This window comes from Branchiostoma lanceolatum, chromosome 15 (assembly GCF_035083965.1).
Source record: "Branchiostoma lanceolatum isolate klBraLanc5 chromosome 15, klBraLanc5.hap2, whole genome shotgun sequence".
Lineage (NCBI taxonomy): Eukaryota > Metazoa > Chordata > Leptocardii > Amphioxiformes > Branchiostomatidae > Branchiostoma > Branchiostoma lanceolatum.
In genome coordinates, this window is record NC_089736.1 from 8,910,362 (window position 1) to 8,935,976 (window position 25,615).

At 40.4% G+C, this 25,615-nt stretch overlaps 1 protein-coding gene across 29 annotated transcripts in view; it reads right to left on the reverse strand.

The window, feature by feature from the left end:
- The window catches only part of LOC136420569 (tensin-3-like), a 160,013-nt gene that overhangs the window by 65,726 nt on the left and 68,672 nt on the right, over nt 1–25,615 (reverse strand). Inside the window, exon 1 of one of the 29 annotated variants that reach the window (XM_066407558.1) lies at nt 24,702–24,722. The exons of 25 other annotated variants lie outside the window; for them this stretch is intronic. Coding sequence is in view for 3 of the 4 variants with exons in the window: in XM_066407547.1 (XP_066263644.1) it covers nt 10,753–10,863 (111 nt within the window). In the remaining variant the exon portion in view is untranslated. Of the gene's footprint in view, nt 1–5,602; nt 5,660–10,438; nt 10,531–10,752; nt 11,090–24,701; nt 24,723–25,615 lie in introns of those variants that run through there. 3 more of the 29 variants (XM_066407547.1, XM_066407557.1, XM_066407549.1) reach the window with 3 other exon arrangements.

A 25,615-nucleotide genomic window follows, 5' to 3' on the forward strand; every position in this document is an offset into this window, starting at 1 on the left:
GATACTCTCAGCAGCTGGGGGCTGATCATTATAGATGGAGGGGGGGTAGTCTAGGTTATACTCTTTAATAGCAGCCGGGCCTACAATGTTACATGTAGCTACCCACCTATGCAATAATAGGTGATCATATAATGATGTTAGAATTTTATATCGAAAAATGTTCTATTACCCTGTTGCTTGAACTAAAAACTGATACTTTTGTTCAGTCCACTCAACATTGATATGTATCTTTTGAATCACACTTTTGTTTCTACAAAAGGCAAACAGTTTAACTGTATTATACTTGTAGCTTGGTATCCATGTATTTAGCTACCTGGTCCCTATCCAAGATGTATACCTAATAGGGCTATAGGTTGGATAGGGATACTATGGAGAGGAAACAAGGATGCATACCAGGTTAAAATCCATGCTGAAACTGAAATCCTAGAAGCTAGGACCTCCTTGAAGACCCTTCAACAGGTTAAATGATGACTTGCCCTACTTGACCTTTACCCACCCCAGGTGAGAGCTTGTAAGCGTCTGACAATCAAAGGATACAAAAACTATGCATACAACATGGATAGGAGGACATGTTTAAAACCCTGGCCTTGGTGAACAGATATGTTATCAAATCTTAATGTTTTCTTCTCTGCATTAGACATGAGCAGCTGTAAAACCACAGTACAAGAACGGTTTGACGGCCTGTCTTGAGCATGGCGACTCTATAACTCTGGCAGGCAGGTTACTTGAACGCTGACCAAGACTATGACACCCACTTAAAGCTATTTCGTAAACAGTACATTAGGGGAGACCACACGATGCTATCGCAGCCAAACTCTGTAGAACCAATGGAATTTGCAGGGTACAGCTTAGCATTTCTCCAACCACAAACATTCTCAACTGCCAAGAACATGTCTAACTTTGTGTCCATCATGCATAATTTGGGCACTTTTCAAGATAACATCTTTATCCACCTTTCCCTTATATCTAGCCACGCAAATGTACAATAAAAACTAGTTTGTGAAATGGGAGCCTAAAAATGACATTCAGAATCACTCAACTCCCTTGCTGGCAAGTTGCTGCTGTAAATTTATAGTGTTGACAAAAAAATCTGCTTCCAATGTGATCTCTACAATGTGATCTGTCACCCATCCATTTAACCTACTATTCTTAAAAGGTTAAAGGAAAACTCACCATTTTTGCTGTACTTGCAACAAGCTTGCCTTACAGTTGACCCGTGTATTTACCACGCTTATTCTTAGCTGTTTCGGAGCTCTGTAAATAAACTCCTGAGTCCTCACTGCAATGGTATTCCGGGTGGAAGTACAAAAGCCATCCGACGGAGGGCAAGAAGTCAGAATACCCTTCTTGGCGTTAAGTGTGGCTTGACATTCAGTCTTACAAGGGAACAAAGGTGTGTACACCTGTCTTAAGTACACAACAATGACTCTGTGGCCCCTTCAGTAACCTGTATTGTACCTAATGAAGTGTAAAATTAGTATAACCCGGCCTGGGGTTAAACATACTTAGGTTACACTTGCCATTCCTCGATCCCACTTTTGGAAACCTAAGCTGCTCTTCAGAGGCCCATTTCTCTGTTTACAGACAACATATTCCAGCCAATCAGTGTAGAAATATCAAGTAGATGAGAGGAGAGCTCTGTGCATGGCACATAGGGCCAGTCTGTGACTCATGGTAAAGAATGACACACCAGAAGATATGTAACAGTACCATGACCCCATTTTTGGTGCCACTTGCCAATCAAAATATTTGTTCAAAAATAACAAGCACTAAAAAGTATATCATGATAGATCACAGGCTGTGTAAACAAAACTCTGTCAATTATGTTATTTCTCCTTTCTGAGGCAAATTTTTTCTTTTCTGACCTGAAACATTCAAGCTCTAATTTACAACTTTAAAAACTGTCATTTTTTTTCAATGCATGGTTTGAAGTTTTATGTATGTTAGTCGCAAATCAGCAAGGTTTATATGGTTTCAATATTATTTCAGCTTATAATCTAGATGTTATCATGTTACATGTCATCTTATATGTCCTCAGAACTTGAGAGAACACTACTACCCTGTATGAAGACAAGTAGATGACTATACCCCATCCTCTGGAAGTGATGCTATCAGCATTTGGTTCCATGTTTTGGAAAGCCTCAGCCATTAAAAGTTAGAAAACTCTAATCTCCAAGCAGATCTATGGTGGCAAAGACAGTATCCATTTAGGACAAAAGCAGTTTTATTGGCCGTTGGATCCTTTGCCACCTTAGATCTGCTTGGAGATTACGAGGCCCTCCCCCCCACACACACACACACAAGAGTAGGGATGACCCAGTTAAAAGTTGCTGCAAGCAAGTTGCACCCTCAGCTATCAAAAAAGCATTATATATTAGAGAATGATCTGCTTTGACCTTGACAATGTAACTTTTGTGGGTAAACCTAGACAAACCTCTTATAATTGGCACATCTTAAAGTGTTATCCTTCTTTTTGTAAAGTGTTATCCTTCTTTTTTATGTAAATATTCATCAAGAAATAAACTGATATTCTACCTGTCAAAACTGAAATATTATAGGTCTGGTATGCAAACCACAATGATTTCAATAATGTTATTAAACTACTACTGACTGTGACAGATATATAGAGACACAGATTACATTCTTCAACCCTGTACTGAAACAATGTGTAAAACATCATTCATTGAGCCACCGAATATGAAAACCATGTTTCTGCTACTACAGTACAATCCATCACCAACAGAGCCCATAATACCACACCCAGCGAAAAATTTGTACCGTCACAGTACTTGTATGTGAGAAACCTATAATATAACTTGTAATACATGTCAGTTATGAAAGGCAGTTATTAAAGTCGTATATCAAACTGCTTTTATTCACACATAACATCCATTAAACACTATGAAGGCAAACCTATATCTATTTTTTTTGACAGAACTTTCAATATCTCAAGTTTTAGCCTGCTGGAGACTTTGAATATGTCAAGCTTCAATTTGACCTACTTAGATAAAAAGGTCGGCTACCCATAGACCTCCAATATTGTAGGAGTCTAACCGACCTGAAAACATTATTAAGGTTGCGCAAATCTGTTTCAATGAGAAATGACTACCATCTGGGTTATTCTGTCAGATGAAAACGCCTGGTTATGACCCAGCGATGGGAGTTAATCTAGTAGCCTCTCCTGTAGGAGTCAACATGAGATTGCTCCAGATGGGGCTCGGAAGTGCAGGTGATGTTTACCTCCAGGAAAAATGGAGGTATTGTTTTGGGTCTGCTTGTGTGTTCGTTGGTTGGTGTGTCTGTCTGTAGATTTATCTGTGTGTGTGTCTGTCTGTCTGTTTGTGTTTCCCAAGGGCACAACATCAGTAGCATATGATTGTCAGGGGATTCAAACCCAGGGCCTCTGGGATCTAGGCTGAACACCCTGACCATTAGGTCAACACTACGCCGCACACCTAACTTCAAGTTTCTCAGTTAAAATCTCACAAAATCAAAAATTCTGTAAAACAGTTAAAATGAGGATCGTTTCAGGGTAAATCTATCCAATTTGTTTCAGAATTACTGGCACTCCTACAAAAAATTGTCCTAGTGAAACAATAAAGATACGAGTATACATAGACACCAACAAACACCAAATTTGATCCCTATACTCTCACCACAGGGATATCAAGATTTCAAAGGAAGGAGACAGATCTATATGTAACTCTTCCCATCTCAACTGCACATCCTCAGATCAAAGGCAATGAGATTCTATCTGACTTAAAAATATCAAAGCTTCTATGACTAATCGTTCTAAGGTAACTCAAAGGGATGCGGTAATGTAATTGGGTTGGGATTCCTACTTTTAACGGTTTCCATGGCAACTTTGGATAAACAAGATCTCCCGTTATGATCTCCTTCTGGCTGCCTGCTTTTCCCATTAAGCTCAGAGAATGACTCATATTTAAAAGCAGCTAACTGTGAAACCAAAGGGTTTTATCCATTAAAGATATTAATATCACACAACTTTGAAGTCTAATGCATAGGATGGTCAAGGTAATGGCATTTTCAGTTTCCTTGCATACAAGAGATCTAAAACTTCACAAGCTGAAGATGTAAAAAGCTAACAAAAGTTTCAACTTTGTGACATCATTTTCATGACAAAATTTTATACAATCTGTGATCTTGTACTAATTGCCTTCGTAATTATTCTGTCATCCATTGGAAAGAAGTCAACTATGACAGGTAAATCTGTATATAATCTATCATTGTCCAAAATTTACCATAACTGAGAAAATTCCTTATCCCTGTTCCTCTTGAATTTCATGATTACATATTTTTCCATAAGCTTACATATTTTTCCATAAGCAAACATATGTTACATATTCATAAATTTCATGTCATAATTCTACGCAATGGTGCAGAAAGAACATTAACTTTCTTTTTATCTATTCAAAATCTTTCAAAAAGCCAAGTTTCATATCATATCAAGTTATTACAACTTTAATATATGTGACAAATGCTTCCGCCCACATCCTCATATTATAACACTTTACCATCTTGGGAGGTGCAATAACATTGTAGATATTATTTAAAACATTGCCCATAAGTTATTACCAGTAGGCCGCTTCTAATCCGTGCCGTTTTACAACCACTTTCCCTAGTGTGTTATAACTATGAGTGTGCATGGCATTCAGCAAATGATTTCTGTAACTACTGAAAAGTGTATGGTGAGTAGGGCTCTAAATTGTGACTTTCAAATCTTATCTAATGTTTGACAGAAATACAAAAAATGTACCAACAAAATTCTACCTACAAATTTCTAGCAGTGAACTGAAACAATGAAAAAAGGCAATTTACGACATCTACACTGACAGGACCAAAAATTTTCACAAAAAAACATTAACATTAACTTGAGTTGAGACAAGTTTCTTCCTATTCCCCCCTATGGCCATTACAAATAACACCACCCAAACCACCCATACTTCCTTAATGAGGCAATTAGTGTGACTAATCAATGAGGATATATGCATGACCACTTTTACTGTTAACGAACTGTAACACTTTCCATCACCATAAGATTCACGGATTGTAAAATGCCCCAAACTCAACCATCCAGGGGGCTATGATACAAAAAACCTTGCATAAAAAACAAAGTAAATCTTATTTCATGGTTGGATTGTTAAATGTGCTTGCATGAAAAGGCACCTTACTCTCTAATTACAATGTATATACGTCACAGTATTTTTTCTATTGATTGATTGATTGACTGTTAAATACTGCCACAAAAATTTCTATTCATCAAAACATTATGGTCTCCAGGACCCATCCCTCCATCCCAGGATGAAAATTTGCTTGATGGGATGAACTAACATTTCACCCTGTTTGTAAAAAAAATAAGAACTTCTTGAGACCGTATTTTCATAAGCCAATTATGACAGCGTTAATTCTAACATGGTCTCCCAAATAATGAGTAAGACAGAAAAAAATCTAAAGCTTGAGACAGTGCTGTAAATTATACAAGATTATCTTTGAATTACATTGCTTGTTTTTGATACACTTTCACATATAATAATCATCTAAATACATCAGATATCACAAAGAAATGTTTGAATGACTGTACCTCAACAATCCTAACATAGTCGCCCATGTCCCACATCTCCATGCAGTGTGATCACCAACCATTAGTGGTACTTTGATTTGAGGATGAAGAAAGCCTAGCTTCAGGATAACGGTTAAGGCCTGAGTCATGGAGACATGTACGTCTGACACTTACCAGGTAGTTATGGACCAGTCCATTTTGAATACAGGGTGGCCGCGACAACTCATACTTTACAAATGACAAGTGAAATACATATAAAACGATGGAGGAAAAATGATTGGGATACTTTTGCTCTCAAAGAAAAAAACATAACATCAAAACATGAAATATAGAATTAGAACACAAAAAATCTGTTCAATTCTACCCTCCCCCGAAATTTAAACACATGGAATTGCCCACATCTCCAACGAAATAATCTCCTCCAATCCGTGATATTTTGATATGCAGATTGGTCCCTTTGAAGAGGAGACGGACCCTCTAATCACGTGTCCCCAGCCTTGTTATTACGCTGGATACATGTGATTTCTCCACGTCCTGGGGAGTCCACAGTTTATGTAAGTTGTTTGTCTTCTGAGAATCTACCGCATCTTTGAGCAAGTCTGAGGGGTAGCATTCTCAAGAAGTAACCTTTCTTTTTGGATAAAACTATAAGGTGTCCAGCCCCCCAAAAAAGATGCCAAAACGTCCATCTGGTGGAAACGCTGCTAAAGGGCAAATGACTACAACCAAAATCAGTCTTATCATCAATAAAATTAAAAGCCTCCTTAACAGTATCTGGTTTCATAATCTAGAGTTTAGGCTATTGAAATCTCCAAAAATACATTTTTCCTTACCTACCACTTAACATCCATTACCATAATACCGCCACTAATCATAATACCGCCAAATCTAAAATGCGATGAATTTTAAGAGATCTACTCGTGCAGCAACAGTGATTTCCGAGGTATGCACACTTCAGACATCAAGGTGTTTGATACACTCTAAGAAAGGCCTCAATAAAGAGGCATTCGAAGACAACGAGGTCAAATGTTTTCGATCCCTTATCACGGCAGGCCAGCGCGTCGTGGGAAAAATATATCATCACGCCATCGCACGTTGTTCGCTAGATTTGCATATAATAATCGCACGTGCTTCAAACTCAAGACGATTATTTAAACAACAGCAAATTAAACTTTATTTTACTGGCCTTCAACTCGTGTCAAAGCGTGATCTATCGTCAAGAACGGTTGTTTAATCGCCGTAACTGCGGTTGACCTGGCGCAAAATAGAACGTCGCCATTTTCATTGTTTTCGCCCGAGGCAGGCTCCTCCCCCCGTATTGCGTAACAGGAAATTTCCCGCGAAAATCTCGGCGAAACCAATAGTTTGAAGGGGCGGGTGTAATTTCTACAAAGTACTGAGAAATGTTTTGCATCTACATGCATCACACTATATGCATAATATCTATTGATGAATCTTTCACCAAGGAATAACAGTTTATAGTAGGATTATGAACCCGTCTATTGTTTGGTCCCAAACCGCGGTTCAAACAATTTGCACCCCTCCGCTGCAACTGGGGACCCCGCGTCGATACCATTTGTATTTGCATGGGAGACGAAAATTAGTAATAAAGATTTACTCAGGAACCAATAAATCTTCTGGGATGAATAGCCAAAGAAAAATGTTTTTATTTGTATGGCACACTTGGGATTCTTCAATAACTGGATCGAACATTTCGGCCGCCGGTCCTCACGAGAGAGCTGATCCTGATTCATGCCCAGCGGCATAGTGGACCTGCTGTGTCAACTATAACCCTCAAGATATCAATGGCGAGGGGTGGTGGGCACGCGGGACTAGTTGCGATCTTGACGATCTTAATTTTTGGATAAGACCAACAATTAATACGACCGTTACACTGAAAACGAAGCCGCCATTATGTGAACTGAACCATAGTAGAACGCCGGACGTAAGTTTTACGTGATAGCAGTTGTGACGGGCTACAGTAAATCAAACTTCGCAACAGTTAACATCCGTTTTCGAGTGATTTTTTTTATCCCCAGACATCGTTGTATATTTAGGGCACGCACTACCCCGAAAGAAAGGAACAACAGCTGATGTATAATGGTGAAAATTGGGGAGATAATTGCCGAGTTTCTTCCTGGCGGTATTATGGAACCCCCTTCCGTGCGCACGCCCGTTTTCGGTGCATTTCCGCAACATCTTACGATTGCGATATTTCGTTTTTAGGAGATCAAGAGAGACAAAAAAACATACACAGCATAAGTGGCAAAGGTAAGCTATAACATCGACATATAACCAGGAAAAAATAATGAGTTGCTCCCTTGCTAAATCAATATCACTTTACAAATTGCAGTAAACGTGGCGGTATTATGGTAATGGATGTTAACTACATAGGAGAATATGTCTGAATAAAAACACAAGCTGTCCATGACACTTAAAGATGGCCTTAAGACTGACAAATCCTGATCTCTTTAATCATAATCATATCAGAAAGATGAAAATTGATTATGGTTCAGTGACCCCAATCAAACTTGTTTTGAAACAGACCTAGGGGAAGAAATAGGGTCACCAAACTAATTCAAGGTCTATATATCCCACTGATCTAAAGAACATTACCCTTTCTAACTAAAGTGAAATAAAAGATGTCAAGCCAGAAAGGACAACCATCTGTTGGTCGTAACTCTAGCATTATGAGTTTCAGACATCCACTTAGTAGGGTGCACAAGATATGAAGCAGTGAACATCCAGTTATTTCATAGAGCACTTTGTTGTCTTATGCCATTGCTTCTTTATCAGTTCATTTTTTTGAAAGCTTCACCATATACACTAATGTAGAACTTTGACTCTTCACTTCAGTTATATGGAAAAGCATCTATCTAACAATATAGTTTGGATGATGACAAAACTTAGTATTTAAATACTGTAAGCCTTGAAATATATGCAGTAGTTTTATGCTCGCTGTGGTCTTCCAGTGCGTTATCATGGGTTGCTCAATTGTTTCAGCCACTAACTCAGAGACACAGAGAAAATCAAAGAGAAGTTGTGAACTCTTGAATTTAAAAGTGCCATAAAATGTAAGTGCTGCAAATTTAAATGAATTTACAGTAATCAACAGATAAAACTTAGCTGATTTAGATTTTTCTGGCAGATCTACACTCCAAACAACTTCTTGGTCTGTCAATAAGGATTTCCATCCTCCTTATCTCCCCTTCTTAAATTCGCAAGACCTTAGGTCTCTGTCCATCAATACATCTCTCTTAGGAGCAAACATGTGTAAGTCAGCAACATATGTGACAATAAATCTGGGCTGAGTCTTATCTGTTTTCTTAATCACCCCCTCCCCCTGCACCTTGTTCCCTTCCCCTGTGGTTTGACAGCCTCAGTCTCTGCTGGGACCTTTCATGCCTAAAACCTGCATCTGACAGTTGTTTATAAAAGTTCTGGTCTGCTACTTTCTCTCTGAAAACAAACACTCCCTGAAAGGAAAAACATGCCACACCAAGGTCTAAAATGATCGCTGTAAATTCCGCATCTTCCGTTAAGCAGGTAACGGCATTGTCTCTTGAAAAGGTTACACTTAAGTTCATCAAAAAGGGAAAGTGAGATACAATTTTTACCCATCATTCCTAGCTCCTCCTGGTGATCAATCAGAGGCCTGGAACCAATTTTGAAAAATCAGAGTCTTGCTCAGACCAACTGTCCAATCATGCCAACAGAATCTAATCATCACAAGCTGCCTGTTTTCCCCATTAACAACTGCTAAGGTTTGCCCCCTTCCTTTCCTTGATGAGACCTCAATTTTGAAAAGTTGGTTTTCTCACATGTTGTCACTTATCCAATGTTAACCTCAGCTTGTACCCTAGTGAGCTAGCGACTGATAGAGTTTCACTTATTCCAGAGGTCAGGACAATTTGCTTCCACAGAAAAGGTACATTCCTCTCAGCCTGTTGAGGGTTAATTCTAACCTTTGCACACACACACATACACATACACATACACAAGCTGACTTCCAATAAGTTACATTTAACTGTTTCAAAGGCAGTATCAGAAGCAATGACCTGTATCTTGCTCCCCTGGTACTACATGTTTTTCAGTCATTTTTGTGGTCAAACGGTTCTCCTGGAATAGCTTTCCCATTAGGAAGTGCTGCGAGATTTAAGATGAACTCCTTCCTTGTGTAGGATTTCCTACGATGTCCTAAATCAAAGGCTACAGGATGTCTGGGATCCTTTCTTGTGTGAAGAAAGGAAACCAATGAGCTTTTTAGTCCAGAGAGGTCACGAGAGGGCAAGGAGGCAGGGCAGGAAGGTCCCAGCTTAGAAACTACCCTTCTGTCCCCTCTTTGCCAAACTTTCCCCAGAATGCCGATGTTTACCAAACTTCCCAACCTAGTGTCCTCCTTGGTAGGTTGTTTGGGAAGTTTGGAATAATTTCTAGAGGAAGTTGAGGTAAAAGCAAACAATTGGCGTCAACAGAGGGCCTGCCAACTTGGTCCAGGTTACACAGGTCAACCCTTGGCAAGCGAAATTGAACCATGACTGAACCAAACCAGACATTATCTTCAATCTGGTACATGTAGATTCTAAACAAATCCCCTACATGAAAATAACCTATGCCACAGTAGTGGTCAGTACAGGCTCCTAACTATTCTACTGTCAGTGTGCCAGAATATGCCTGGCTCTGCGTACTACATGTATAAACATAGACTTGTTTTTCAGCACATCGTGCGAAGACTGCATCCCTCACTCTCAACGCCACATGTGAGGTAACAAAAGTTCAGTTCATTACGAGTTACACCAAAGTCTCACACAGCACAAGAATGGTCGTAGGTAGATTCAGGGTTTAAAGTCTACTTACCAAGAGATCCATGAAGCCCAACTATGGTGGACACCAAAAATGGAGGAGGCTCTCAAGTGGTGTAAACACAAGCAGATTTCTGATACCCCAGACAGACGTCAAGGGGCTAACATATGGTAGTTATCAAGGGTAGAGAGGGGTGGACCCAAACTATCCTGATTTAGTGGCTATTGTGTCCCTGTCCTTTCTCTCTTGAGTAAAGACTCCTGTAGCCTTATAAATCCATGATGAGGCAGGAAGATGGCTGTGGTAAAAGGACAGGACAAAGGTATATCATCTTCCTATCAAAACTCCTAGAACATGCTGTCAGTTACCTCTGAACCATCCTTAGGCTTGTCAGTAGGGGGTTCCTCTGCAACTGTTTCAGTTTCTTTTGCAGGAGGTGCCTGTGCAGGTTTCTTGGCGGCTTTAGTCTCGGATGACATCTTGGGGAGCTCAGGTCTTCTTGGTCTTTCCCCCTTGACCTTAAATTAGTTCAGGCCTTCGGCTAATTCTTCAAAATGGCTGCAATGGTGGGCAAGGATACCTCCAGCGACCTATCCACATTAGACAGGGAGACGCCAGCCAATGAAATTGATAGTGAGCTATTTTCGGCTATACTGTATGACAATATCATCCATGCGATGTCTGTCGAACGCGTCAATCATCCCCATCAGGAAATCAAAAAAGTCAGCGGCTCAAAGCCAAGTATGCTAAGTAGGGTGGACATGTGGCTGTTTCATGTGAGGGAAGGCACATCCTGAAAAAACAAGGTCTTTCCACACTCCCCAACACACTGTGGCTACAGGCATCTAAACATCATTAGGCAACCAAACCCCCCTGTAGAAAGTTACTACATGCTCTCGCCCAGTGCCTTTATTTTTGCCCTTTGGAATCTGAAACATCGGAGGCATCCCGACCTGGAATGCCATCTGCGTTCTAGTCCCCTGTTCCAACCAATCACAGCGCAGGAAGCACCCCTTACTTTACAACTTTCTTAAACACGGACAAGCCTTTCAACTTCTTGTCTTGGCACCCAAGTCTGTCAAACTCTCTGTTTGAAGACTAAGATGGAGGTATTATAATCCAATTTGATGTTCTTAAGTACAAATATTCAGTGAACATTGATTGTGTACAACATGTATATACACAGAACAATGTTCTATTACAAATATCAGCTTTCTAACTCGTAACATTACAAGCTTGTTCTATGATGATGTAATGATGCCATTTCCAAGTATGGCTTTCCCATAAGATTGGCTACTATATACGACTGCAGTAAACCATAAAATACAACATTTAAACTATCTAGTCTATGATGAAAGATAGGTATCAATGGATCAGTAAAACATTGTTACAAATACTTATCCTCACCCCAGTAATTCTTTCTCTTTCATTAATCATTTTTTATTTATTTCTGTCTTTGCTGAACTGTACCAAAGAAAATGTTGTGAAAACTTAAACTAGGAATTTTTAGTCCCTGTTACTCTAATGAGGGTCTGCATGGGGGTCCGAACAACATTTGACGCTGAATTCAGAAGAACCCCCTTAGTATTACCCTAAAAGCAAGAAAGGCAATTACGCAAAATTTAGTCACCTCACTACGAACTACGTGACTAAGACGGCTTTCCCTATGAACTACGGGGAATAAAAATAGGTTGCCTACGCCTTACGGAAAAGAGCATGCAGGCCCTCTCTTATCACTTGGCTAACTGTTATCACATCTACTCCCTACACCTCATCCAAGGTAAAATACCATCCACAACAAGAACAACTGCATGGAAATCAGTGACATCAATGATTGTGACAAAAGGCATTTCCACATTTCTAAAGTACGTCATTCAGATGAAGGACACATATTAACTGTAACAACATCCTTACATGGATGGACGTGACTTCCTCCAAAGTTATTCCAAAATTGCACCTCAAGCTTAAGTCTAAAATACGTATTCATCATGGCTAAGGTAGCAGGGATGGTGATGAAACAGAAAGACTTCAAGAGATACTTCCTCAGCTCCGCAACATTTTCAAGGGAAGTAGACCGGATACAAGACCCTGTATCTACCATACATTTTGACATTTTTGCATCGTTTTCAAGTTCACAATCTCTGTGAACTCATCACATATCAAATCTTTTCTGACTTCCATTTTGCTACCAACATTGTTTCAGCCACAAATTCAAAGATATGGTCAAGTCATGATCAGGACTAATTCAAGCTTTAGATTTTTTTCTGTCCCATTCATTGTTTGGGGGGTTATATTGTCATTTTAAGCTTACGAAAATACTTTTTCATCAATATTGTGTCACGAAGTTCAGATTTTTTCGACGGATGGGGTGAAATATTTGCTCGTCCCAACAAGTATAATACTTCCATCCTGGTATGGAGGGACGGGTCCTGGAGACATCCATGATTTTCATTGTGCCATGAAAGTCAAGTGTAGCAAACTTAAATGAATGTACAGTATAACTGTATTTGATGAGCCAGTAACGTGAGGAAAGTGTCCTTCATCAGACTGTGCAAGTTGACAATCCTGACAAACAAGGACCTAACCGCAGCAGGAGGGTCCAACAGTTGACCCCACTGCCTGGAATGGCAGGACGGGTCAGGCACTTTCGCCTCCAAAAATCTGTCTAAAGGTCACAGGAAAGTTCAGAGTCAGGTCAGGGTGAGAGGACAGGTAAAGGTTGGATTATTCCATTAAGTCTGTTCATTTTAGTTCTGTTGCATAAGGAAAAGAGGAGCTGTGTTTAAGAATTCTTAACCTCATCACTGCTGATGTTGCCTTAATAGGCACTTCTTTTCATTAGTTATGGGGTTAATATGGCATCATGTGGCGCAATCGGTAGGGTGTTTCGCCCAGAACCGAGAGGTCCCGGGTTCGAAACCCCAATATGCCCCGATGTTGTGCCCTTTGGAAAGGCACTTAACACAACTTTCCTCACTCCACCAAGGTGTGAATGGGTACCTAACTTCAGTTGGGGAAGGTCGTATTGAGGTCACCTGCTGGCGCCAAATGGCAGCCGCCCAGACCCTTGCGACAAGTGCAAGTGTGGAGCAAATATGTATCTGTTCTGTATTATGTGATTGTAAACCCTGCAGCAATTCAGCACTGGCTACCCTTGCACGGGTAATTTCTGACCAATAAACCATTATTATTATCATCATGTTAAAGTGCAAGGCAGGAAAGTCAGAGGATTATCAGTTAAGTTTTCTCTAGTTTTTAGTCTTAATTTGGACTACCAAAGAAAAAGAAATAACAGGAAGACATACTTTCGCTGTTAGTTTTGACTGTTTCCCAACTCTTCTTGTCTCAGATCTTTTGGAGGAAATCCTCCTCACTAATCAGTGTCAACCAAGTTGTCAGTGTAAGTATCAACACTCAGGACCAGCTTACTGTAAAAACGGAAATGTTCAAGGTCGTTTTGTTTTCACAATTATCGCGATGACCTCTTCACTGCGAACATTTTTTTTGCCCTCCTCTGTCTGCCTTGTTTCAACCGCAAACTACTGCAAACCAGTGTTCTCGCCAGCGCCCGTCCTCCCGTCATTTGACGGGTTTTTGTCGCTCATGACGGACAAAATTTTTGCCCAACCCGTCATTTTTAATGGACAAAAATCGGTGTGTAAAGATATTTAGACAGAGTTTAGAATTTTGCAAAAACTCCAGAGGATCACCGGAAGTTCGCGACGAGGGTGATCTAGATCATTTCTAATGCCCGCCGGCGACAACCCCAGCCACACACAAAGAGCGCCGTGGTGGATATTTGGTGGCCGCCGAAAACTCGGCGTCATGCGCCGACCTCCCCACAGTTTTGGCTGGTCGCATCGGGCTAACGTTTATTTCTGTTTTGTCCCTCTCGGTTCACCGTCAGTTATTGTTATCAAAGAAGCCTAAAAATTCAGAAATATTCCTATAGCTATCAGGCTTTCTGTAATCTGTAAAATATTATTAAAGTTTCAAGCCGCGGCGGCTGAGTTGAATGCGCTTTCTTCCCGTAAGAAATGGTAAACAGGCGTCAGATATTCTATTCCACCAATCACAGTGCGTCGTCTCCGTCGCGTCAAGAAATACCGACCAATGACATGCGAGTCTCGCTACTCGCGTGATTTCAGCTAAGCGTGAATTTGCGAGATGTTAGAGGAATGGCGGGGATCGCAAGGATCGCACGACGAAGCGGCTGTTTGAAGGCTTGAATCGACAACTTTTGAAGACATTCAGTGCAGTTACCGGAGAAATTAACCGTGGAAAACACGGGAGAAAAAAATGGACGTCTTTATGTCGTTCTTTCTCAAAGTAGGGTGTCAAATTTCTCATTATGTTCAATAAATACAGGGAGCATACGGGACAAGTGTTGAAAATTTTAATTTTGCCGACTTATTCTGTGTGTATTTTTTGTAGGACCTAAGTTAGATACGTAATAAAGTTTTGTTGTGCTTGATTTTCTTTTCTTTGCCGATTGTATACAACATATAAATGTAGCTTGTGTGTGAACATTCGATCTTACCGCGATGATCGACGGCACGCCTCCCCCCAAAATTAAGCCTGAAACCCTTGTGTAATTTTTCACCGAAAGAGATGTCATTAAACTAAGCTTATTCTACCAAGATATTTGCCCCTCAAAATGCAGGAAATAGCATTTCAGAGGGTCTAGATTCCAAAATTTTCCGGGGGAGGATACCCCGGACCCCCCTAGGATGGTCACGCCTCCGGCGCGACGCCTCGCGCCTTCGGCGCTCGATATGTTCTTCCCGACAGGAAAATTGAAATGACGGGTAAAATTTTCAGGCTGGCGAGAACACTGCTGCAAACATTCCATTTTTTTTCCTAACGTGGAATTAAATCCCCACAAACATTTCCCCTTTTACAGTATTTGTGATGCTGGTAAGAAACAGGGTGGCTGTTGATGTGTGGCAGAGCATGATGGGGAGATGGATAAGAATTTCAACCTTCTCCTACTGCCTAACTCTGTAACCAATTGAGAACTGGGTGTGCCAAATGGTAACTTAAGTGTGCGTAAGGTGAGGTAGGGTACAAATCTAAAAATATAACAGTAAAGAATTCAATGAAATCAATGTCCAGAGATACCAAAATTGAATGTTTCATTAGAGTGAAGTTTGTGTCAGTGTCCAGTGTTAACAAGTCAATCAGGCACAACATGATGGTCATCAGGTCAATAACTGGTCATAATTGGGTCCGACTCAGGCCGCAGGACACATGTACTAGATGTGCAGCCAACCACAGTAACATCCCGGTAGAATTCAGACTTATGAATGCAATAACACAACTGGACCACATCCACTGTTTGTAAAAGCTATCATGACTTTTCATCTAGCTTAATTATATCATTGGTGATCCTTATCTCTTATTGGCTACTGTATAGATGATGTTACTAATTGAATTAGGCATCCTCCGAGGATGATATCGGGTCACCGCCGAGGATGATATCGGGTCACAAAGGGCCTTACACGGATAAAAACAAATGGAACTAAGACTAAAATTTGTGCCATCACTATCTCAAGAATTCTTCAAGCAGAGGTTTTGGTGGGAGAGGGGCCACGTTTCTTTAACATCTCAGACCGCTGCTACAACTACAATATAACACCCCTCTCGACAACATTGATGGTACGATGGTATACCAATCCATAATTAAGCCCCCAGTTTTCTTGTGAACTTTGAGTTTGATGCTGACATATTTTGTGGTAGTCCAAACGAGTTTTACACAATGCTGGCCTTTTGCATCAGTATATATGAATCGGCAAGTTCCGGAGTTGAAGCCTCAGAGGAGGGGATTTTTTGTTGTTGAGAACAGGCGAAAATCAATGCGTGCACGGATGTCATCCATAAAATTAAGTTGGTGTGGCCATATTCGGAAATCAGTCTTTTTCCAATTCTCCGCTTTTTAGGTTGCATGACTATTGCACACACATGAAACAAGGCTTAAACATAGATGTGCCCGTGCAGTTAGTAGAGGTGAGAGGGGTCAGTGCTGCCTGATAGGACCTGATTCTCCACAGAAGGGAGGGCATCCATCAGCCAATGGGTCAATATTCATTGATGGGAAACTCATGTTGTAGGGCCATGGAAAAACTGCTCAGTGCAAGGGGAAGGATAGCCTGGAAGCCAGACATCGTGGGCCTATAGCCTGGAAGATACGACTTCCCAGTCCTAGCCCCAGCACCATAGAGATGGCGGGAAGCTCTCGGTGATGTGGTTACCAGGCTAACTCCTCCACTTTAGTGCCAACATGCCCAGAAGAAATTTAGACTCAGCAACCCAAGGTAGACCCAGAATGAGAATTTCCTTTACGGCACGTTGGCCTTAGTGTCGAGAACATGTCTAGAAATAGTCTGGGTTCGAGGCTAGGAGAACTAGAGACAAACAGAAAGGTCCCAAATTACCAAATCTGTTCCACTTTGTACTGTCTGCCCAGATCAGTAAACCATTTCACTCTGCAGGCTTACATGTAGAGAAAAAGCCTGTTTAAGTGATAGTATTGAACCACCACAACTACTCTGATGTTGTTGTTCAATCTTCATTTAATTTCTCTACCAATCTTCTTCTTCTCAGGTCACCACTACCAACCTGGGCAGGACTCATACTAGAGATGTTACTTTACTCTAGAATCCACATACAAAACATGAAAATGACACCCCCTATTCATAATAGAAAAATATATACTCCCCCAAAATGATATCTTTGTATGTCTGTCTCATAATCCAATAATTATAGTCATGTTTAACAAAGAAATACAAGCTCCATGTACATGAAACTACCTGCAGATTATGTAAGCAATAATATTAAAACAACAACAATTGATCTAAAGAAGAAAGAGTCATGTGACATGAGGTAAAATTGTCTGTGGAGCAAATATCAAATTGATATGAAGTGGTAATAGATGTATCTTGCTGCTCCTTAATACAGTCAAACCTGTCTATAGATAAAACTTGACAGTAGACAGATGACCACTATGATTTATGAACAAGATTCTCAGCGCTTGGGTCAAGGGAAAAATAATCGGAGGGACCACAAATATTGGCCATAATATCCAGGTAGTCCTTGCACAGAGGTGGTCACTATTAGTATTACAGGTTTGAATACATAGAATGATGTAAAGGAATAATGATAAATATTTCAACTTACAAATAACAGCCCCCTACCACTGTAGCAGCTTGCCTGCTTGATACAAAGAGATTGACGGCTTTTTAATTTGTAGAAGCTTACTCACTGTCTGTAACCATCATGCCAGCGTTCAATTACCCTGACAGGGAGACTTATCCCTGTAGTTCTAATGGCCAAGGGAGAAACCACTAATGCTCTCAATTAACCATGAGAGTAGCCACAAATATGCGTATTATAAGGATAAAACAAATCCCAGGGGTAATATTTTTTGCACCGTATATGTCTAAAAAATCTGAACTTCATGAAACACATGATATTATATTTTTAAAATGAAAATTAATAACACAGGCTATCTAACTATCAGTGGGACAGAAATGAATTCAAAGCTGGACCACCATCAAATAAAATCATATTTTGGGCTCATTCTGACGTCGGAGGTCCAGCACATCCTCGTCCACCAGGACCTTTCCGCTCCACGTTACATCGCTCGCGGAAAAGGCCCTGGTAACACGGGGTGGCATCCATGGTTATTGCAGGTCGACGAGACTTGCTCATGAATAATTAATGAGCTAACCCTTATTTGGCACAAACGGCAGTTGTAGCTCATGAATAATTAATGAGCTAGCCGTAACACGTAACCTGATTGGTTGATAGCTTCCCAGCGTTCTTTGCGCGTTTGCTTCCGATGAGTGGAAGCAAATGGGTTTTAACCCCTCTGATTGGCTGTTTCGGGGGCTCGACCTGCAATAACCATGGATGCCACCCCGTGTTACCAGGGCCTTTTCCGCGAACGATGTAACGTAGAGCGGAAAGGTCCTGGTGGACGAGGATGGTCCAGTACAGATTCAGATCTTTGATATGTTTTTGCTGTCTCAATTGCAGGGTTTGAAATCGGCTGGACCATATAAACTTACTTCACCAACAAACAGACCTGCTTGTAGCTTTATTTTTCGGACCTCATATGTCACGGCAAACATGTACACGAGAAGGTTAATCTTGACCTTTGTATCGAATCACTTTTTCTAACCTTGGCTCTACAACCCAACAGTTGTAGGGTGTCTTCTAGAACACGCTTGCATGAAGCCCAAGACAAGAAGTCATGGATCCAGAGCTATCTATCAGGACGTCAGGCTTGTGGCTGTATTTTTCCGACTTCATATGTCACAGGGAACACTGGAAGGTTACTCTTGACCTTTGTACTGAATCACTGTTTTTAACCTTGGGACTAAGACCCTGACAGATCTAGGGTGTCTTCTAGAGCATGCTTGCATGAAGCCCAAGACAAGACATCACCCAGCCAGAGCTATCTATCAGGAGGTGGGGGTGCCACACCAAACTGTGCCCATTGACATTCCATCACGGACCCTCCACCTCGGAACATTCCTCACTTCCAAGGTTATCACAACAGGCACGCTCCCCTGGAATGATCCTGCCGAAGTCAAATATAGCCTTTCAATGGTCAACACTGAACTGGACACAATTCTAGGCAAAGGCTACAATGCAATGATGTTAAACTCACTTAAACTCTTCTTTTGCAAATGAAAAGTCTACCACCAAAAATCTAATTAAAATTCTATAGGAAAAAAGAAGATGGATATCATGTATTTGTCGCGAGCAATTTTTGACCTTTGAATAGAGTCTACCTACTAGATTCTGAATAACATGATTGCAAATAAGCTGCTCTTTTCTGTGTGCATTGACAGGTACAATGAAAATTATATTATCAACAAAAATGTTTTTGTACTTCTAAATAAGACTTAAGTGCATCAAGGATATCGAAAGAATAAACACTGAATCAAGCCTTAAGTCTATAAAATACATGAAAAGAAATGTGCTTAACTGCCAAAATGGTTCCATTGTAAAAGCACCTGTACACAAACACATAAAACACTCTAGCTCTCACCTCTGCTGAGACAGCCTGTCATTCAGCATTGACTTGCACAAGAGGTCACCTAACCTCCTTAACCACTTTCTACGCCCTTCTAAGAACCGTACCATATTTCTCCTCCTCCTCCCATGATCACCCCACCCCGTCTCCTGACAGCTACGTGCGACCTGTCCTTTGCAAGCCTGTTCTTCAAACAGAGCTACAGTTAACATGTTTGCCTGTGTACTCTGGCTTCTTGTGTCTATTTGCTCTATGGGTACAAGTCAAATGCCTGTCTGACAATGAACTTAACTGGCACTCAAAAAAGAAGGCCTCTGCTTCATCCTAGAGTTAATTTACTTAGGGACAAGCATGTACATTAAAAGAGGGGAGGGGGGTATATATATAGAATAGCATATTATTATATATCAAAGGTGAGGAAAGTCATCTTGGTAACTATATAACCATGTAAGATATAATACAACAAATTTCAAAAACTGCCCATACTGCCCCATGTGATTGTTTCGATATTCTAAGAAATACCTTTGCTGCCATAAATATTACCTGACTGTGTCTTTTCTGATAATCTTGGGTTCCAAAATGCCAAGTATCCTATTAATATGTACTTGTCTACTTGCCCAAGCCCAGTGAATTTTTTTCTAACATGCAACTCAAGAAATCACTGGCCTGGGTTAAGCACACACACACACAAAAATTAGTGCTGCGCTTAGAAATATCTCAAAGCTTTTTTAAGTACCACAAGCAACAGACATCACACAAAACAAACTCAGATCTAATCTTAATGGAGAGTGTGAAAGTGAGACAAAAACTCCTATATCAGGGTGCGAAATACCTGGTTGCACGTTGCACAGTGCAACAAGATTTCAGTTGGTGCAAGTTGATTCCAAACCCAGGTAGCGCAGTGTGCAACCTTATATTTTGAGCCAAAGATTTCAATCGGAGCCCTGGAAGCTCACAAAAACACAGTGTCACTCTCATAAAATTCGGTAAATCTTCAATTGAAATAAAGAAATCAACACTTTTTCGTTTTAAACCATCCAAAACCCTTCATAGATCGTGGAATTTGAGCTGAAAAAGACAAAAACACACTGCCCTCAGCTAAACAAGATGTTGTTAGGTCAATGGGAACACAATACTATCTAATATATATTTTGAAATGTTAGTAGTATTATACGCTACATACGAGCTTGATTTGAAGAAATCGGTGAATGTTGCTGGAGCAACCTGAAATTTGGATGTGCAACCTAGCATTTGCCCTTGGTTGCAACATGGGCAACCTGACTCAAAAAAGTATTTCGCACCCTGTATATGTTTCAGCGTTCTGATATCTCAACTGCATAAAGCATTCACAGAAAGAAGTTTGGGGAAAGGATATTTTGATTGAATTCTACATTCAACACCTCTCAGTAACCATCATTTTCCAGATCCTTCTGATTAGGAGGTTATGTAATCTGTGACAGAAGAAGACAGATCGCCACAGGGGGGACCATGAAACTTTAACTTGTTCAGACTAATGGCTTTATTGATCCCACGGACCAGGAATGAATGTACAGACACCTGGAGAATCGATCTCAGCCCAACTGACGAATGGGCGTAAATGTGTAACAGTGGGGAGGGATGTATTATATGGTATCAAACTGGATATAAGATACCTGGAAGAAATGGTTAATCTTACGAATGCAGCATTACTGGTACATCAGTACTAGATAGTAGATTGGAAAGTAGTGACAGTTATAGCATCACAAACTGGTTAAAACAGGTAGACTTAGTCAGTGACAGAGGGTATGACATTCCGAAAAGGTGGAAAGGAAAGGATACTAGAAGGTTAAAACAATGAAAGAAGAGAAGAATGGAAAAATATACATAAAAAGTAGTCAAACCTCAGACTGAGCACAAAGCATGACTCTTTTTAATTAGCTAGTAGTGCAATGCGACTTCACTACGGCTCGCATGTTTTAGCCATAGGAGATGAAATCAAGAAGGCAAAGACAGATTACTGGAAAAAAAACACACAACAAAACACTGAAATAGTTTGTAAAAGGAAACACAACATGGCAGGGAAATGTAATGTGGAATATCTGCAATCTTTGAATGATTGACAGAATGACAGTACTAGATTAATGTGGTTGAAAAGCACACCACACCGACATTATAGTGACTTCAAGGCTATCGAACAAAGCACACAGCCCTGCTCCAATACTTGTCTGATTAATAGACCTATGTTTTGATGGTATCATTTTTCTATACCGGTTTATTTGTTTCATTGGAAGTGACATACTGAGTTAAACGAGGCAGACACCCAGGCTGGTCAGGCAGGTGAACATGGCATTGCTTTTTACCAACAACAGAACTGCCTGCCATAATTGGACTTGATGTTTATACAAGACCATGACCAAATAAATGGACGGAAATTACAGCTGTCAAACAGGTAAATAAAAACCCCATAAATCCATAATATCATTACCTTTAATCATGATCTTTATCATTTAGGTAAAGCAGTCCCTTGAGGTGAAGCATTATGTTTCTTTCAAAAAAAGCTAGCAGTGCCTTGTAGCTTCGCTATGGCTTGCCTTTAATCCAAGCACACCTGGTCACCCCTACTCTTTTGATAAGTGTGTTGGGTTCTTTTACATGCAGAGGTTTGATACCTGAAGCTAATGCCTGAAGCTCCCTTATACAAAGGACAGCTGGCTTTACATCACCATCTGAAACGACTATTGCAACGCCAGCCCTCACACCATGCCCACACTGACTGAAATCTCCGCCCTCTGGATCTACAGAATTTTGATTTTCATCCATTAGGTAAAGAAGTGGGGTTGCTTACCACTTGGGGCACAGGTTTTTAATGGTGTGTCACCATGTGACAGTGATTCCTGCACACTGGCACCAGCTCTGATTAGCTCCACTGTCGAGTGTTGACAGACTGTCACACCTCACACACTTCATTACTTTCACTGTGTCACAGGCACATGTCACTCCAACATAATACTGTAAATGCAAGAATGTTCGCTGTGGTTTTATGTTCGTGGTTTTCACAGTGAACTCTTTACCGTGAACTCAAAACCACCGCGAAAAGCCGATCCATTGTGTGACTGTAGTACTACTATTGTTTCAAACGTGAACTCAAAACCACCGCAAACACTCCATTTTCTCCCTAACGTGAAATCAAATCCCCTCAAATAATTCTGCATCTACAGTCACAGGTAACCAGCCTTAGGCATTTGACTTAGTCACAAACATATGGGAATGAGGACATACAACCACACATGTATTTACCATAAGAAGAAAGCCCTAGAATTGGTAGACTATATTTTTGGCGACGCCTCAGGGGCGAGCCAAATTTTTACTATATTGTGTGCAGATGGCGAGCCAAATTTTTACTATATTGTGTGCAGATTGCAAGAATTCTAGGAATTGTACAGGAATGTGAAAGTCCATGGGATGATAACTCAAGAATGCCTGGATGTATTGTCTTCATATTTTGTAGGTGGGTAGGTCTGTGGGAGACCTTGTAATGATTGGATTTTGGGCCCCTAGCGACTTTCTATGGTACTGCAGGGGAACTTTCACTTTTCAAATCTTGTCTTCTGAACATGCTATAGTCATGATTTTTAAGTGGTGGATAGCTCTTTGTTAGACAATATGTCCTGTAGATTTGGACCCCCTAGCGGCTTTTTTGGAACTGCAGGAGCTGATTTTGACTCAAACTTTGAAAGAGAATAACGCAAGAAGGGGATGACGGGTCATCATAATTTTTGGTGTGTAGATAGCTTAAGTGGTGATTTACAGAATCATATGCCAATTATGCAAATCAATATCTGATTTGCATAATTAATGAGGACAGTTAATAAATCAGCTGCATTCAATTATAGGACTCTCAAACACATGACATATGTAACTGAGAAAGAGATAAATATCGAGATATCAATTATGCAAATTGATACTTAATTTGCATAATTAATGACAAAATACTATAAATCCATAGTGGTAAATGATGGGGATTTCATTTGGCCACTATAAGACACAAATCTTGCATAGAGGGCCTCATTTACATAATTTATGAGGAAATGGTACGATATCTTTTCTTGTGAAAACAAGATTTTCATACATTGGACAACTTGTGTTATTTTGGTAGAGAAGGTGATCGACTGATACGGTTAAATTATGCGAGGTCCTTATTTGCATATGGGTTAAAAACGAAAACGTTAACAGAGACCACCGTCGCCATGGCAACATCTTTTTATGTTGCCAATCTTGTTTACTTTACAACTGATTTAAGCCTGAAAGGTTTTTGCAATAAGGACTTAAACGCTGATAACAAAAGTCACTCACGCTCACTCATTTTCCGGTTTATCGTCTGTTGGTCCCCCGTCTTAATTATAAGGGTTAGAAAATGCTTGCGCTTCAGATGTGGAGGTGGTTTGGAGTCAGAATGGCTTGACTGTACCACCCTTGGATATAATTCAAAAACTACATTTTGTATGGACTTACCTTTCTAACATAACAGGATGAACTACAATCAGTCTTTGACATTTTCTCAGAATGTCCTCCAAGAGTTATTGTAAGCTTAGGACCAAGTATAAACCAAGTAACAATACTCTCGATAGCAATGATTTTACACTATGTATATAGATATAACACTACACATAACTTTGCGATAAGAAAGTGTCTTGGTTCATTAGCGTAGGGAGTGTCCCGTGTTTGTAGGAGCCGTGGGTGAGTTGGGTCTGAGATGGCAGGTAAACATGTTGAGGAGCCCCCTCACCTGCTGACTCTGATCTACATCAGTTGACATAACCACACCTGGGGGAACTTGTCACCTTTTACCTGCATTTCTCACATAATAACACACACCTACATGTAGGGAACTGACTGGAGGAGTCGGTGCTGTATCTTTTTTAAAACTGAACGTTACGGTAAATTCATTTTAAGTTCGCAGCCTTAAATTCTCTGTCAAGTTGAAAATCAAGAGTTCCTAGTATCTCTGAGTTTGCTGTTGAAACAACTGTACTGCAATGCAAGACACAGTACATAGAGGCAATGTGTTTGTTGTGAAAGTACATTGTAGATATTTCATCTAGATACATAACTGTATGTATTAACATGCATGTAAACTGGCCTGAAATCTTAGTAAATTATCATACTCAATAGTCTTCCCCTTTCAACAAGAAATATCACTTTGAACAAGCCAAGTTCTTGGTCTATTACGCACACTTTCAAAAGCGAACATGGCCAAAATGAATATCCAAAATAATTTTAGAAACCAAATCCTACCTGCTATCATCTTCAGTGTGATAATCTATGTTGAAGACATGCCTGTGACTGTATCCAATAGACGAAGTCAAACTCCTCCTGAACAGTAAATCCTATCCAAAGGGAAGGTCAATAGAACTCCTCGTATTGTTGTGATAGATCCGTGCGTGGTTCAAATTCACCACAAATCCAGTCTACTCGGCCACCACCCCTCAGACAATAGTTTGACCCCACGGTTAACCAACAGGCCTGTTTACAGCACCACTGACTTACTGCTGACTACTTGAGTTATTGTCCGAGCTTGGAGAGGACTGGTGTAAACAGAGATGGAGATCTGGTCAAAGTGGTGCAAAGTCTGGCAATTTGGGTACTTGAGGGGAGCTGTTTTGTTTCCAAACAACTTGAAGTGCGTTGGGAATGACCTTGGAGGAGAAGGCAGGCTATTAGCTAGCAGGGTGTCAAGGCGTCTTCTGGATGCCCAACACTAAGAAAACAAGGAAATTGATAGCCCTCCCTTGCAGGGACACCCTGGGTAATTGTTAATCTGTAGAAGTCTCCCCCCCCCAAAAAAAACACAATTTGAACGCTTTGTCTATAAATCCTGGCTAAAAGCCTGGAGACAGGGGGGGCAGTTCAGACTAGTCCGTTGTACACCTCAGGTAGCTGACACACCCACTCACAAGAAAGCCCCCACACTCACTCCCTGATATTGATACAAATGAAGATTTGCTAAGAAGGCCGAAGCCAAAAAAACGCCATCATGCTATTTTTCTCTTTCTGATGTATTCATAAAGTAAAATTTCACATCCGGACCAAAGCAATTGAGTGTATGTTGGAAAAAATCTAAACTATAAGAAATCATTTTTGGACTTCTTACCTCTTGAAACTGTTTTCAACTTTGAGTTAACTTTTTTCTTCATTTCTCATTGTATCAA